This window comes from Acinonyx jubatus, chromosome D2 (assembly GCF_027475565.1).
Source record: "Acinonyx jubatus isolate Ajub_Pintada_27869175 chromosome D2, VMU_Ajub_asm_v1.0, whole genome shotgun sequence".
NCBI lineage: Eukaryota > Metazoa > Chordata > Mammalia > Carnivora > Felidae > Acinonyx > Acinonyx jubatus.
The window spans coordinates 31,288,244-31,305,489 of NC_069393.1; the positions used below are offsets into that span (position 1 = coordinate 31,288,244).

General features: G+C 55.8%; 1 protein-coding gene and 1 pseudogene across 5 annotated transcripts in view; one reads left to right on the forward strand and one right to left on the reverse strand.

Annotated features, from left to right (window-relative positions):
* The window catches only part of CDH23 (cadherin related 23), a 415,090-nt gene that overhangs the window by 175,226 nt on the left and 222,618 nt on the right, over positions 1-17,246 (forward strand). For all 5 annotated transcript variants that reach the window (XM_053207271.1, XM_053207272.1, XM_053207269.1 and 2 more), the window contains exons 7-9: positions 5,243-5,437; positions 8,987-9,115; positions 16,864-16,942. In XM_053207271.1, the coding sequence (XP_053063246.1) occupies positions 5,243-5,437; positions 8,987-9,115; positions 16,864-16,942 (403 nt within the window). The remainder of the gene's footprint in view (positions 1-5,242; positions 5,438-8,986; positions 9,116-16,863; positions 16,943-17,246) is intronic.
* On the reverse strand, positions 3,122-3,237 carry LOC113600410 (uncharacterized; annotated as a pseudogene).

A 17,246-nucleotide genomic window follows, 5' to 3' on the forward strand; every position in this document is an offset into this window, starting at 1 on the left:
GGGCGTTAAAAGGACGGAATCCCTGCAGGCAAGAGTCAGGCTGAGCCTGGGGCAGAGCTGCAGGAATGAGGAGGCCTTGCCTGTGGCTGGATACATTCTGGGGGTGCCACGGGGCAGGCAGGAGCTGAGACCCATGGAGGACAGTGTAAGCCAAGGGGGTAGCCATGGGAAGGACAGCCCAGATTGAGTCTCTACGCCACAGCCAGGGATAGAAAATGAAGTCCAGGCAGGGCCTGTGACGACCAGGGTAGGGGAGGCTCTCAGAGGCCCTTGTCTCTGCTTTTCTGTCTCACTGTGCTCATTGTCATCGCTGCACATGGGCTTCCTTGGCCTGCCCGTGGCTTCTCTGCTGCCTGGTAACTGTGGCTTTCTGCTTGCCATGGTGCCCACCCCAGCCCGAACAGATAGCAAGAACCTTTGTCAGGTTTGTGCAGAAAATTGGTTTAACTTGCAAGGCCCCATCTGATTGGCCTGTTTGAGTCAGGTGATTACCCCTGGACCAATCAGATGTGGCCTAGGTCTGAAGGCGCTTGGTACAAACTTGGCTGCCTACATCCATCCCCTTGAGCAGAACTGTGAGTACAAAGAGCATCTTTACTTGGAAAAAGTGTGGGCTGGGAGGCAGGGGTTGGCAGTCTCTGGGTGGGGCAAAGAGGCATCATATTTCCAATTGTGGCTGGACTGGATAATCCCCAAGGCTCCTTCCTGCTCCTACATGCAAGCCATCCCCGAGTGGTGCATGGTCAGGCCTGGCCTCGGGTTCAGGAGCTGTCTCCAGGCCCCCCCTCCGACCCCTTCCCCAGACCCCAGCCCTCCTCTCCCAGGCCCTCCAAACCGGCTGGGGAGGGTCTCCAGATGTTCTCCTACCCTGGATCTGTCCGCAGCAGCCATGAACCAATCAACAAAGATGTTCTCTTTCTGAATTTTTAAATGCCCGTTTGTCTAGGTTGATGATGAAGAGATTGATTGGCTGTTTTTAATATCTCCCTTTAAATAGAGCTCATCTCACCCTGCTTGTGATGGTATTTTATTACCATAATAATAATTGCAACGACCATTTATTGAGTATGGTTCAATATTGCCGTGTGCCTGGCTCAGCAAGAAGTTTTTTGGTTTTTTTTTTTTTTCGTACCTTGTCTCACTTAATTCTTTCTTACAACCCTGGAGGTAGGTACTGTTAACAACTCCATTTTTACATTTTCCCTGGTACAGGGAAACTGAGCCAAAAGAGTAAGTTCAACAGCAGAAGTTTGAGGTCTCCAGCCAATAAGTGGAGAGAGAGGCTGGGACTCAAACTTGGGGGGGGGTGTGGGGGGGGTCTGACTCAGCATCTCTGCTCTGAGTCACCAAATTCTACTGTCTGCTTGGAAGCCCAGGTGTACCTGGCTTCACAGAAGAAATCTTCTTGCATTGAAGGGGCAGATCTTTAAAGGGGGTACATCTGCACATTTGCATGAAATAGCTTCATACTTGGAAAAGCCCCCATTGTCGGTGCTGAGGAGCACCACCCCCCGCCCCATTCCCCTGATAGAGCATGGCACCCGGGACCTGAAAAGCAGGAAGTCAGCATTCTTTTCCCTCCAATGGCTTGTCCCTTCTAAGTATATGAATGGCTCTTTGCCAGGCCCGTTTAAAACCTTTCCTAAGTTACGCACAAATTAAATGGGTTTTCACTGCCGGGCATGAAACATAATCTAAGAAGGTCAGACACAGGGCCATTCCCTCTTTTTCCCCCTTTCCCCTGTCTTCTTGGATCTCGCTTTTAAATCCTCTAATCAGTTGCCCAGAGAGCCTTTGCCCCGGACCGTGAGGTATGCACGGGTGAAATGTCCCCTGCTCCCCGAGGCAGGGGGCTGCAGAGCTGACATTCTCGAGGGAGCCATCCCTCCCCTCTGGGCGCTGGCTTCATGTGGGGTGTGCTCTGAAGTGCTGTCTAGCGGCCTCACAGGGGGCTGGCTGCTCTGAAATGGGAACATGTCCCTCCCTCCGGTGGCAGAACCCAGGCCCTGATGGAATGGCTTGGAGGGTTAAGCTGGCTCCGGTGCTCACGTGTGCTGTGCGTGTTGGATCTAGAGGGAGAACCGTAGTTTGGCTGAGAGGCTTGTAAAGATCTCCTCGAGCCCCATGCCGTCGTGGTGGCATGTGAGGGCGGGGACCGGCTCCACTGAGCCCAGTGCCAGAGGGCCTCAGACTTCGGGCCCCTGCGTGCGGTGGCCCCGGGTATGTATGTGCAGAGTGCCTGTATCCATCAGGTCCCCGGGGAACAGTTCATCTCAGTTCCAATAAAGGCATTTCAGTGAAGAGACATCTTACAGCGGGTGGGCAGGGCGAGGGGGCATGAAGGGCTCCAACATGAAGTTGAGGCACCTGAGACCAGCAGCAGCCCTTAGGGCTGCAGGGGAAAGGGGAGGGGATAGCGCTGCCTGCCTGGACCCCACTGAAGGCTGCAGCCAGGGAGGAGGGGCGGCTGGCCTGGAGCTGGAGGGAGTGGAAAAGTATCCCCCAGGCTCCTTCTCCTCCTGCCTCTTTCCCAAACTCTGAGCTCCTACCAGCACCTCCCCCTGGCAGAAGCTAGTCTACAAGGGATCCTGGGGGTGGATGCTGTCCACTGAGGTCTTGCCGGGGGCAGGGGGGGTGGGGAGACAGAGCAGGGTACTCTGTGCATCTGGAGGGTGCAGACAGAGGATGCCCAGCACGGTATTATTAATATTCATCTTGCGTCTTGACACCTGCCTGCCCTCCCCTCGAAGGCGTTCTTGTCTACAAGTCTTCTGGAAGGCACCAGATGACAAAAATCGCAACTGCCAACTTCTAAGCACTTATTACATGCTGGGAAATTTGCACTCCTGAGCTCACGTTCTCTTCACACTAACCCTATGGGACATTATTGACTCCGGTGGACAGAGAGGGGATTAAGGATCAGAGAGATTAAGGAACCCAAAGACACACAGCGAGGCTGGGGCTCCAGCAGAGGCCTATCGATCCCTGAAATCCTGGCACTTGTCCGCTCTGCCCCCTTGCACACTTGATGCTCTTCTGGAGGGAAAGAGAGCATCTGTTTTCCAAGCCACCGAGCTGAGGAGGGAAGGCCTAGCAAAGGAAAAGGAGGTTCAGAGGCTCCAAGGTGTGAGGCAGCCTGCTGGGTTTGGAAAGTACAAATAGCTCTACCTACCAGGAAATATTAAACTGATAAGAATAGATGCTACACATGATCTTAGCTAAAGGCCATGAAGGGATACCTGCCAGGAAATAAAGTATGAAGGAGGAGACGGGGCCAGACCATGAGGGCCTGTGTCCTATGCAAAGGGGCACTGGGGAGTCATGGATGGTGTGGAGGAGAGGGGCCTCCCTATCTGCCTCCTGTGCTCAGTGCTGGTGGGACAAGGACAGGTTATGAGCCTGTTTATTCAGCCTGACACATGCTCAGCGATGGGGGAGAATCAGCACACTCAGAAAGAAACAATGGCAACTCCATCACATCGTTCTCCCGAGGCCCCTTCCAGCCTAAGCAGGGGTCTTGTAAAGAACACTCTTGCCTCAAGCAGATAGTCCCGGGGAAGGGTTGCCAGCATGCCCCAGTGAAAGAAGTTGCTCAAAGCGGTGACACAGGGCCCACGTCATGGCCAGCAGCACAGACAGGAGGCAGCAACGTGGATGCCTTCCTCGAGAGAGACCCTGCAGGTGACAGAAGGGACCCAGTCATTATCCCAGCGTGAAAAAAACGCAGGACCAGGAATACTGTCTCTGCCGTCAGGGAACTTACGGCCTAGTCCCACACTCCTGGCCAGGAGGCTTCGCTCAGGCTGGCAGCTGACCCCTTCACACAGAAGAATCAGGACAAGAACTGCCATCGGTGTTTTAGAGAAGTATTTAGCGTAGAGCTTGAGATCGGTGGCTTAGAATTGGACCTGATTTCAAGGCCACCTTCCACCATTGCCTAGCTGTGTGCCTTGGGCAAGGCACTTCACCTCTCTGAGCCTTAGCTTCCTTTTCCAAAACCGGACACTAGCTGCCACCTAGAAAGCTACTTGTCACAGAGGTGGACAGACGCAGCGCACAGCACAGGACCTGGCACGTAACAGTCAGTCGATGGGAGCGGGGATTGTTTTTACCCTCTCATCTCTACGAAGAGCCTCATTAGCCTGCCCACCTTCAGATGTGCCCAGAGTTCACTAAATTATGAATCGGTTCCTTCGCCCAGCATTTTGCCGGCGTGGCTCGCGTGCCAGGCCCTGTGGTGGGCGCTGCGGTGACGAGAGCTGACCTTCCGGCAGAGATGCAAACAGACCCTGAGAATGTGCTGAGCGCTCTCTGGGCGGCTCGCGCATGTCTTGAGACAGGACACTGACTGAACACCTGCCGTGTGCCAGGCACTGTGCTAGGCAAGGCAGCTGGAGCCCTGTGGCTTCCACGGAGCACGGGCGCTGTGAGGGAAGACAGGTGGGGGCCAAGGAATTATAGAAGATATGTGGATGATGAAAGCATCCAGGGTGAGGTGGGAACCTTAATATAAACAGCGGGGGAGGGTGGGGGCGGGGGAGGGGCTGACCTGCCTTAAGGGTCTAGAAGGTTCCATAAGGAAGCAATATTTCACCAAAGACCCCAAGTCGGAAAAGGGCAGGGGTCCGTACGTAGTGTATAGCAGAGGGAATCATGGCAGGCTCCCAGGAGGTAGTAATATTGGAGTGGGTCTTGTGGGCCTCTCGTAGCAGGCTGCCATGGCCCAGGGATGGCTTGTGGATGCCCTACCCCAGGGCAATCCGAGTAACCTCTATGCTGCCAGCAAAGCCCTCGGGGCCCCCGGCCACCTGCCTGTAGTGCACACCTGTCAGCTCCCTGCCCTTGAACCTCCCGACACACTGACTCCCAGGTGCCCCACCGAACCCCCCCGAGCCCGAGGCTTGGGCAGAAAGGGGCACTCAACGGACGAATCAGCACCGCCAAGAAACAGGGGGCTTGGGGACCAAAAGGCCCTCATCCAGAACTCCAGGATGAGCAGATCATCTTTAGAACTGATGCTGTTACGGCCACCAGGAGGCCATCAAAAAAAGGAAAAAAAAAAAAAAAAAACACCAGATACTGCATTTTAAATTCCTCTGAACCCTCTTAGAATAAAAATGACAAAGCCGCGGGTCCGGTTGGCTGGAGGGACGTGGTTAATGGGCTTCGGGGGAATAGTCACCGACGAAGGCAGCTGCTCCGAGCACTTCTCACCCTTTTGTTTGCTTTGCTTCACCCCCAGAACACACCGATGGGGACACCCATCTTCATTGTGAACGCCACGGACCCCGACCTGGGTGCGGGCGGCAGTGTCCTCTACTCCTTCCAGCCCCCCTCCCTGTTCTTTGCCATCGACAGTGCCCGCGGCATCGTCACGGTGATCCGGGAGCTGGACTACGAGACTACGCAAGCCTACCAGCTCACCGTCAACGCCACGGTGAGTCCCGCGTGGATGTCTGCCTCCCCCCCCCACCCCGGGGGAGAGCAACGGGACATCGGCGTCCTTCCCTGCTGGTCAGGCTCAGCCATCGTGATGCTGGCGATAGTCACAGGGAGACCAAGGGCCGGGCTGGGCTGAGCACTCGGGTGGATGGTCTCCATGAATCCCCACGGCAGCCCCAGCTCATAAGTAATAAATACCAAGTGACCCATGTTACAGACGAAGAAACTGAGGCACGGGAGCCATTCGGGTGACGATGGTGACTCAGCAGCTTCACTCCCGTGCCCGCGCCGGTAATCCCACAGGACATCCATGGTGTGGGGTGTCCCCTTGCTCTCTGGAACGTCAGGCCGAGGTGGGAAGCCAGCTATGTTGTGACACCACCCGACATGCAGGGACCAGAGGGTCCAGGCATCCTGAGTAGGGCACGCTGTGTGCTCCAAGGACCGTGCTGGGGCCTGGAAATTCCGGGTTCAGTTAGTGAGGAGAGAGAGGAGAGAGAGAATCATCGTCCCCTTATATGGCTGACGCTGTTGAGACTCACAAGCCGACGAGTAGCAGGGAGCGAGCATTCAAACCTGGCTTATCAGCCACCCGTCCAGGGCCCCCACGGCCAGGAGTTTCTGAGTTTCCAGAACATCACAGCGGCTCGGCCTCTGTCGCCTGCTGTTCGGGAGGACCTGAGGGACAGGCAGGCCACACCCTAAGCAGGCTCCTACCCCTGCCTTCCTGTCTTGCCTGCTCCTGCCTCTTCTCCAGGCACAGCTCGAGCCCTCAGCAGGCTGCAGGGCAAGAGCCGGTGGCCGTTTTTCCCTTATCGCCTGACACACGCCCTCTGGCCCCGTGTCGCTGCAGCGGGGACTGCCAGTGGTGCTGGGGCTCTGCTTGGCAGGTCACAGAGCCCGGATCCTGGGGTAAGACACACGGACTAGGTCGAGGGTCCAGTGTGAAAGGTGGGGCTCCCCCAGGCTTGGACAAGGTGGAGAGAGGCCCCAAGAACGAGGAAACGCACTCTTTTTCTGAGGAGGCCGCTGAAGGAGACATTCACGTTCTTCCCTTTCTCCCCTGGTTCCGTGTTCGTCGCCTGGGAGGCCACGTGTGCTGCTGTTAGTAAACCTGACTTCTGGGACCGACGGGGCTTGCGAGAGCAGGGTCCGCTTTCTGCACGCACCTGCACCCTTGTGCTCTCCCTTGCCCCGCACCCAGCTGCGGTGTCCCTCCCGCCACCCGCCATTTGCCCACACCGGGGCCCAGAAATGCACAGACGCTTGCTCTCTTTCTTGCTATGAGCCTGTCCCTGTGGAGTAATTTCCATCTTCCGTAAAAATGGCTTTGGGCTGGTGGGGGAGAGACCAGAGCCGGGCACAGGCTCAGGTCTGGGTGGCCGGGCCTGTCAAGAGGCCTGGGCTCAAGCTGAATACAGTTAAATTGCTGTTAATCTCCCAGCGCTCAGGCCCTGAAGCAATAGAACGGGAGCAGCCCTTCGATATTGATGGCTCCTGCACCTGCATAGTCCCCCCTAGGACCCGTGCTGTGCCCTTGGCTGCTGGGCATTTCCCCAAGGAGAGTCTCCTGTGTGGCATCACAGGGAGCAGACTGGGGCCCCAGCCGCCACGGGGTGGGCACCAGGTGGGGAAATGTGAGGACTTCCCCGGAGACGGCTGCCGAGAGCTGCAGGCCCCAGAGTGGCAGCTGGGAGCCCAGCGTGTCGCCTGCCCTGCCAGGGTGCCCTCTGCCATCCCCATTCCCCAGCCGTGGAATCCGAGATAGGCTGCGTGGGGACATCTGTGGCGGGAGCAAGGCTGTGGCCCCAGGACTGCGGGACGGAGGGGAGGGCACGTGCCAGGCCGGACAAAGCCAGCTGCCCACAGAAGACTGCTAACGGCAAATGAGGGTCACTGGCCTCCCCTGCTCCGAAGGTCAAGGGCTTTCTGTTCCTCCCACTCTGGCCCTGTCTGCCTGGTTGTTCAGGTCCCTGGCGGAGAGCTCTTACCACGGGCAGCCCCCAAGCCTGGGCTGTGGGTTCCATTGTCTTAGAGTCTGGGAAGGTGTCTCCCTGGTGGATCCTCTGCCCAGCTCCTCCTGCGTCCAGACTCTCCCCCACCCTACCGCACGCACCCCTCATCCCCAAAGTCCCTCACCCTCTCCGTGACTGTCCCTGAGGACTCTTAGGACAACCTGCCCTCTCCCCCCCAAAGACTCTACTGCTGCACCTGTGTACCTGGAGGGCAGGAACAGGCTCTAGGCTTGTTGAAATGGAGAGAATGCTTTGCATCAGTCAGGTCACCCCAGACCAAGGGAGACCCCATCAGAGGACGGTCACTCTCAAATCCCAGACCAGAGAATTTACAGGCCTGAGGGTCCACGGAGGTCATTGTGTTGAGCCCCTTCGTCTCCCCGAGAAGGAAATTGGGACCCCATGAAGGAAGAGAACTTAGGCAGAGTGACCCAGCAAGTCAGGGGCTGAGATGACGTCAGGGCCCCGGATCAAAACAGGGCAGGTTTGTATTGCAAAAGGATCTGAGTTTGAGTCTGGGCTACACATGCACCACCTGCATGACTCTGGGCAAGTTACTTAACCTCTGTGAGTCTCGGTGAACATATCTGAATAATGGGCACATAGTATCTACAAAAGCAAACAAGGTGCGAGCACAGTGCCTGGTACTGAAACGTGTATTCAGCGTGTAGTTTCTGTTCCTCTTGGCTATCGTTATTCGATAGCAGTGGGCTATTTAATCAGTTTATCATGGGGGGCTGTGTATTTGAGGGTAATAGAAGATGTGTTTCTGATTTCCTCTCTTGGTGAGCTTTCGTAAGACTAAACTTCCAATTGACTAGGAGGGTTTAAACACGGCCTGCCTGGCCGCAGGGGGATGGCCTACACGACCTCTCAGGATTTCTTCCTGGAGTCCCCCAAATGTCACATGCCCCGGAGCTCCCCCGGCTGTTCTGTCAGAAAAGTTGCTTGACCACTAAACCCTGGGTGCAGACGGGGAGGGGGCGGGGATACAGGTCTCAGACTAGCCCCCTGTCCTGTGAGAAGGCCTTTCTTCTGAGGAACGCCCATCCTGGTCCTTCCCTTGCTGCCCTGGGGTGAGAGGGGGCAGGAAGTAGGCATGACGGCAGCCAGCGGCCTCTGCCTGAATCGAGAGAAGTTGCTAAGGACAGCACTGTCTCTTTACCCCAAGCCGGTCATCCCACCCGTGAGGTATCCAGCATGATCAGGGCTAGGCTGGGCGGGGGGGGGGGGGGGGGGAGGAGATCTACCCTAACCCTCCTCTGTGACACTGGATAAGCCACCTTCTGCTGGGCCTTGGGGACCCTGTTTGCGTTTTCCTGCACAGGTCAGAGATCACCGTGGGTTCTTAGAGTTCTTGAACTTCTGTGTACTAACGATCTTTGTGCAGGAGTGCAGGAACCTGTGCGTACATAGGCACACAGGTTTGTGTACATGGGTGTCATGTGTGCAGGTGTGTGTGTGTGTGTGTGTGTGTACGCGTGTCAACAATGTCACAACCTAAGGCTGTGTATTCTCTGTCCTCTAAGGATCAAGACAAGACCAGGCCTCTGTCCACCCTGGCCAACTTGGCCATCATCATCACAGATGTCCAGGACATGGACCCTATCTTCATCAACCTGCCTTACAGCACTAACATCTATGAGCATTCTCCTCCGGTAAGATGCTCCCTGGCCCTCGTGGGGCTTCCCTCTGAGCTTCCGTTGGGGACGGAGGCCCTGTTTGGTAGGACAGACTCTTCCTTGGCATTTCTTATTCCCTTCAATCCCTGTGCATGTCAGTGATGGGTGTCTTGGCACAGTGAAAACCCAACCCCCTCTTCATACCGCACCCCGTGTCCTCACCCTCTCACTTCATCCCCAGAGGGTTCCAAGAAGTAAAACACAAAGACTTACTAGCATAAACGAACAGGAGCAGCTCAGAAAGATTTATGTGGGATACTAGGGATGCCTGTGGAACCAGCCTGGTCTGGAGAGCACATTTGGACTCAGCCAGGCTTACCCAAACAGATTGGGCTCAGCCATATTCATGGGTCAATCTGCCTCTCCCAGCCAACCAGTGCTGCCTAAGATGGTGGCCGTTTACCCCCCTCTCCCCAACCCTCTCTGGCCTGGCTCTTTCTGAGAGCACACAGCTCTGGCTGCTCTTCCTAACTGCTGTGTCTTTGGATTTCTCAAGTCCACGTTTTCAAAAGAGGCACCTGATTGGCCGTGCTCGTGATTTTGTGCCACGTTGCACAGTCACAGATCTCCAGCCAGCCTGGAGATTGGCTGCCCTTGGGCTCTGTGTCTGCCTCTGGTTCAGTCGGTTGTGACTGGGAATCTTCGAGACCCAGACGTGCTACTGCCTGCTTGGCAGGGGCTGGGAGCGGGCAGCTTCACTCGCCCATCCCTTGCCTGGTCGCCATCCGTGGTTTTGTGCAAACTCGACTAAAACACACACACTGGGCTGATAAACTAAGAAAAACTGGCTCCTCTCGGCAGGTGCAACCCTGGGCATGCAGCCTGGGGAGTCTTTCCTGTGGAAAGAAAAACGTGCCCTTCCTTTTGACAGAGCTCGGTGTGCTTAGAGGAAAGACACACAACTTGGAGAGCAAAGCAGGGCACCCACATGCACACCTGCATTGGCTCACAGGATTAGGTTATCAGTGAAAGGCAGGCTTCCCTTGATCAGGGTGAAGACTGTACCTGTAAGGCCACCACAGTCCAGGGAAGCCTGACCTCCAGTTTGGAGGCTGTGGTCCATCCTGACCATGGCATCCTCGAAGCACTGTGCTTTAGTCTCCGGGTTTGTGGGGGTAGTAGCCACGTCTTTCTTGGGGCCAGGTATGCGCTGAAGGACCTAACAGGCAAGATCCTTTTTAGTCTCCTGCTGCAGGCATCTGGAGATGTTTTTGGGGTGGAGGGGGACATCTCAATGCCCCCCTCCTTACCTTCTCTTTCTTAGTGGTCCATGAACAGCAGGACCTCTAGCTTTTGAGGCTAAAGGCTATCTCCTTCCAAAGTCTCTTTGCTACCCCCACATCTTCTCAGCCCAGGGAGTCCTTCCCTGGCCTTTCAGAGAAGATAGGCCCTTCCAACTGTCCCTGGCCCCTAGATGTCCCCTTCTTAGCACTCAGCGCTCTTGGACAGCTGGCTCAGCTTCTGCTTCCCTGCTGGACTGGAAGTGTAGTTGGGCAGGGATGGGGACTGCTGTGGGCATAGCACATCAGGGGTGCTAAGGATGTGTTTGTGGAGTGAATGAATGGATGAATGAACGAACGAATGAACGAACAAACGAACAAACGATGTCCGGGTCAGACCAGCCCTCTCACCATCCTGCCATCCTCATCACCCCTTATGGCCACTCCTATCACCAGTACAAAATCTGCCCGTCGGTTGGTTCCCAGCTCACTGGCCACCTTTCTTTGATTTTTTTTTTCCTGGCTTTATCCTCACCAGCCCGTAGACGTAACCAGCCATTTCTTTCCCTCAGCCCTCCCTGTGCTGCATAATTTACCACTGAATTATAGCTGTCCCTATAATGTTCACCGACGTGTGAGTGCGTTATTTTGGAGCTCCTGGTAGTCAAGGTACCTGAGTCTCTGGGACCCGGTCTCAGGCTTCCAGTGGGTCTCCCAGGGCATCGTGCCCAGGGCTGAGTGCAGAGAAGATGCTCAAAGCCAACTTGTTGGTTGAAGTGAGGATGTGATGGCGACCAGGCAGCCAGGGAAACTGGGAGCAGGTCCCCGCACCCACCTTGGCCAAATCACACACACTCTGGATGGCTTCCTCGCTGGGAAACAGACTGGGAATGTCTACAGTAGTGTCTCCATCCCCCGAGGGCTTCAAGGATTAGAGGTTGCATGCTTGTGTAGAGTACCCAGCGAGGCATTTGGTCACAGAGGTTATGAGTCGGTTGTCCCTTTGGCGCCGTGAGGCCACTAAAGCCAATGCCCCAGGAGCTCCCAGGGAGCAGGTGTGAGCCCCACCACTTAGGTCACGACTGGGCTCAGGGGAGCCAGACGAGGAAGTAAGGGGGAGGTTTCGGATTTTCCCAGGCACCCACAGAATCTTCTCGTGGGCACACAGCTCAGCCTCTCCACCCTGTCCCCACACTTAAAAGGAGCACTGTCACTTGTGTGTCCCTAGCACAGCTTTTTCTGCTGCAGGCCGATTCCCATATACTCCAAGCGTGATTTTCCCAGGCTTCTAATCGGTTTCCATGCCTTGATCCGGGCCCTGCGTGTCCCTTTACAGTGTGGAATCCTGACTTAACTCAGTACTTCCCAGGCCGGCCAGGGCCAAGGAGCACTGTGGCAGGCCCAGCCTCCTCGACCCGAGGACCCAGGCATCCCCACTCCCAGCCTTGCCTCTGCTGGCCTCGGGGCCTCCATTCGGACCCCGGCCCACTCTGCCTCACTCTTCCTCTTTATCTGCGGCTCCCAGCATGTATGCCTCTCTCTATCAGTGTATCGGGCCAGCATGCCTCATCTAAAGTGTATATATTACCTAATAAAATCCTTCTTATTTGGGATTATTGCATCAAATTTTAATTTCCTCACTCGAGCAGCGGCATGTCGACCTGCCCGTCAGTGAAGGACCGATAGAAGGTGAAAAGAGCGGATAAACTGCACAAATTACTGCCAGCTGATGCCTATCAGCCCTTTGACTGGAATTGACTGGAATTAAGGACTGAGAAATAGGATTTTCTGCCTCAGAATCTGCTGTGGCAGCTCTTGTCGGAAGTCCCCTGCAGCCCCCACGGGCCCCCTCCCCCCACGGGCGCCTCCCACCTCCTGAAGCAAACTGTGTCCACCTTTCAAGTCCTTAATCCTGTCATGGAACTGGGAAAGCAGTCCCAGGGGAGAGAGGTGGGCTGGGACCCCCGAGGCCCGGCAGAGCCTGATGGGTTATAGCTCCAGCTCCTGTCCTGGCCGGCTGCTTTGGAAAAGGCAGGCCACACAGAAGGGAGACACAAGTCCCTTCTAGAGAAGTCTGAGCTCCTCTCAGCTCCGCCCCCGATTTCCCCGCCAGTACCCAGACCTCGGAGGCAGGGGCCGTTTCGCACACCTTCCCCACCCCTGGCTTTGGCACACCTACTGGGCACAGAGCCCCGGGCCTGTCACCTCTGCCAGCCGTGGAGTCCCCCAGACCCTCCTCAACCCAGCCCTCCATTCCCCAGTCATCCGCACCCGACCCACTCCCCACACTTTGGGACGTGAGACCAATTCTGGAACCCTCTGAGCCTCCGTTTCCTCACATATTCCCCCGCACGGGGGCTTGTGAGGAAAACGTGAGAGTACCTGTGTTGGGTGCCCAGTGCGGTGCTTGGCACAGAGTAGGTGTTTAACCAGTGCTAGCTCTCCCTGGGCTGTTAGCTGCTGTCTCTATAGGACACCCAGAAAACACCTTACCCGTAGAACGCGTGGTATGTTTCTGGAGTGCTAGGGAGTCTGAACGTGCCGAAGTCCTTTGGAGCATCACATGCATGCGCTCCCTACGGAGAGGCAACTCAGCTTGCATCAGATGCTCACGGTGGTCCCCGTGAACACTGACCGTCACGTCTATAGCATTTGCTGTGCGTCCTGGGTGCAGTTCCAAGTGCTTCACAAATATCAGTTGCTCAGGGGTGGAGGCTGTCATGATACCCATTTTATAGATGGGGAAAACAAGGCAGCGAGAGATCAAGTAACTCACTCGAAGGGTTCGCAGCCCAGACAGCCTGGCACCAGTCAAACCCCTAACCCCGTCACCATACTGCTCTATCCGCCACAAGGAGCCGGGACCCTGGGGGCCTGTGCCCCCTTAACCTCTCAGGGGAGCCTCCTTTCCCAGGAGGCCTCCTGCTTACAACATGGGTTCCTGTGACAGGAGGAGCCTTGTGGCAGGATGGACCCTTCCCTGACCCTCCTGGGCCTTCCCACCTACTCTCCCAGCCAACCCCGCCCCTAGCTGGAGGGCCAGCCACTTAGGGGCCTGGCTCTGGGACGGGCAGGGGCCATGCTTCCCCATCCCCTCGTCTTTGGAAATAAGTTTCAGTATATTGAAAATATAATTACTGAGACTCCGAAACAAGAGCCGTGGGATCCCAAGAGCCCCCATTCCTCCCCGTTAATTCCTTCTCATAACATTTCCAGTCTTTGTGGCTGCACTTGTATTAAAAGCTCAGGGTTTTATTAAAAATGGATTTATTTACCCAAAAAGAGATGAAACCCCAAACTTTGTCAGGAGCCTGTTGGATCTCACTTCCCAGAAGCTCAGGTGTGGCTCTTCCTGGGGAGAGCCGGCCTCCTCGTCATCTCGTCCTGGATTGCCTGGCGGCCCCTCGGAGCCCCACCGGCAGCCCAGGGTGGGAGTGCCCGTGGGGTAGGTGCTCCCAGGGCTCTTTGGCCGCCAGGTCCCTTATTTGCACGGGCCACCACCGGCCCCGTTTCAGTCCTCCGGGGGCTCACTAGGCCCAGCTCAGCCCAGCCACTCCCGGATTGTATGCCCAGAGACCTGCGGTCGCCCCTTGAGGTTTCTTGTTTAGTGACCTTCTGGAAAGGTGTTCTGGTAGCCTCGGGGCCCAGTTAACCTGGCAGGCTAGTCTGTGCCCTCAGCAGGCCAGGGGCTGCCTGGAAACCCTCATACTGGAACACGTTTGGGGCCCAGGCCACATGGGGCTCTAGAAAAGGGGGGATTGTTCCCGTGTCCAGAAAGCCCATCCTGGCACCCGAGACTCACACTGTTGGGACCTCCCCCTGGGGACAAATCCAGGCCCCCCCTATGTGAGGAGTGGCCCCCAGAAAGGCAGACACCCCCAAAAGTGCCCTGTGTGGGGTGATACCAGGGTGAGCAGTTAGCATAGACGCTGCAAATCTGATGAATGCCTCCTGAATGACCCCCCACACACACACACACACACAGATGCCTGGGTTTGGGACCATTAACTGATGTTACAGGAGAAGAGTCTGTCATCAGACCAGAAAGCCCAAGAGAGCAAAGGCTAACAGGGTTGTTGTTGTTGTTGTTGTTGTTTTAATCACTTTACTAACTTCTAGGAGCCTTTACTACACTAAGCCCAAGGGAAGGATGGGATATGTAAGTGGTTCCGAATGTGACATGAGCTAATGCTTGTGAAGTGCTTAGATTGGTGCCTGCCACATCACAGGGACTTTCATAAATGACAGCGTCATTATCACAGAAGCTGGTAGACAGGCAGTGTTGCCTGGAGGGCAAGAGCATTTTGGAGGCAAAGTATCTGACTTTGAACCCTGATTTCACCATTCATTTGTTGCAACGGGACCACGGCCAGGTCCCGTAACTCGAGTTCCTCAGTTTCCTCATCCGGAAAGTGGGGCTTCTGGAGTAGGTGTGAGGGGGAAAGGAGTTCCTAGCAGGCGTTTGCCGCAGCAGAGTGAGTGCTTGAGAAAGAACAGCACCTGCCTCAGCGGGAACTTCCTGGGCTCTGACCCCCTTTGGGTCCTCAGAACCCACCTGGGGAGATGCTCATTTAATGATGTCTTTCTCTGACTTGGTAACAGTCTATTTCCCCCCAGGGGGTGTCGTCAGAGCTCCGAGATCCCTTATCCCAGTGGGGGGGGCCAAGGAGGGAGCCACATCTGCTTTCTGCAGGGCCTTGGCCTCGGGGCAATGGCCGTGTTTCTCCTGGAACATTCTCGCCTTCCCTCAGCCCACCCTAGAGGTGTTCCAGATTGCTGCACACCCGGGCCCAGGAGAGGATGGAGGGAGAGCTGTGCAGGGGCAGCACTGCCCCGAGTGGGTGAGGTGGTGAATGCCCCTTCTGTGTCTGGAGGGGAGGTGTCTCGCTCCCGAGCCCCCCTCCCCCCTCAGAGGGCCTCCGTGTCAGAGAACAAGACTCTCTCCACAGGAGAAGGTGTTCAGGAGCACGTGGCCTGCAGACTTCACCCTCTAGCTGACGAGCAGCAAATGAGTGAGAGGCAGCATATCAAGGCCACAAGAGTTCATCATTAGACATGTAAATGCCAGGGTTGACATTTCCCTAGGGGATGGGGACAGGGCTGTCCTGCTCATTATTTAATTTTTTTTTCTTTTTAACGTTTATTCATTTTTGAGAGACAGAGAGGGACAGAGCGTGAGCAGAGGAGGGGCAGAGAGAGAGGGAGACACAGAATCCGAAGCAGGCTCCCAGCTCTGAGCTATCACCACAGAGCCCGACGCGGGGCTCGAACCCACGAACCGCGAGATCATGACCTGAGCCGAAGTCGGACGCTTAACTGACTGAGCCACCCAGGCGACCCTGTCCTCCTCATTATTAACCAGGGAGAACTGTAGCCCAGGCGAGAATCTCAGGCTGGCATGGTGGACAGGCTTGGCTGGCCAGACAATGGTGTGATAGGGCCTGGAGGCTAAGGTGAAGGTTGCCGTGGGCAAGGGACGACCCAGCAAGTGGTGGTGGTGGTGAAATGAGAATCGTCTTGTATACGTTCATTCATTCAATCAGCCAACCGACCCATCAACTGACATGTGAATGTGCCCATTATATGACAGGATCTCTTCCTGGAGAGTCTTATGGCTCCAGGCCTCTGCCTGTGCTGCCTAGTTTGCCTTCCGGATCATTTTCTCTCCCTGGAAAACTACTCATTTCTCATGACCCATCAAAACGTTGCTGCCTGTATAACCCTTTGCCAGCTCCTCCAGGTGGACTTCTGTACTTTGGGGTACATTTCCGCATCTAAGCACCCTAATGTGTGTATAGCAGTGCCTGTGAATCTGTCTGCAACCCCTCCCCATAGACTGTGTACTCCCTAAAAGCGGGGACCCCCGAGTCCTCATCCTGGTGGTCCCAGAACCTGGCTCCTTCTCCCCCATTGCCACAGGGAGGATGAACAGGGTGTGGGACAGAGCCATTTGAGGCAGGAACTGTGGGTGGTACTGCTGGATAGGGCATGGTTCCTACGGCCTTGGTGGCCTCCCGGGTCATCCCTAGAGATACTCACTTTCAGGATTTATGATGCTTTCGTTAGTAGGGTAATTGATCCATGTTCTCCTTTACTGAAGTCCTAGTGAAAGCAAGGTCCCAGGGTTATTGCTGTTACCCATACTGCGGTGGGACAAATGACACCAGAAAGGTGCAGCAACCCTCCTGATGTCCCACAGCAATTTGATGCGTGGTTGAGATAGAGATGAGATCTCTTGTCCCCCAGCTGGATGCTCTTCTTTCCTGGGTGGTCACACCAGATGGAGGGAGATGGGGAGGGAAAGAGAGAATGATAGCATCAGCAAGATTGGGCCTCCCCATGGGACTCTGAGGTGTTTGCCAAGGCCTCAGTGTTATGTCCCCAGGGTGATGGGGACAGCCGAGACCTGAGCACTCAGCAGCTACTTCCTAGGCTGGCCTTGCAGCAGGGAGGCCGCCCGGGGGCTGGACAACCAAACTCAGGTCCCTCCTCTCTCCTGCCCAGGGCACAACCGTGCGAGTTATCACTGCCATTGACCAGGATAAAGGACGTCCCCGGGGGATTGGCTACACCATCGTCTCAGGTAAGGCTTTGGGAAGGAACTGAGTGGATGAAGGAGGGAGCAGCCAGGAAGGAGGAGAGAGAGGTGCTTGGGACTGAGGCTAAGATGTTGGGGGCTGCTGGGGTGGTGTCGGGTGACAGGAGTGTGTGCCACTGTCCAAGGTCCGAGGCATCTGAGCACTTTGGGGCTCCGAGCCTGGGTCATTGGGGACTCCCATCTAACCTCCTTCAGTGCTCTGTTTTTCTTTGTTTTCTTTTCTGACTTGATGAAAGGGTGGCATTTGTACATCATTTTAGAATGCATAGAGCTACACCTCAGCTGATTT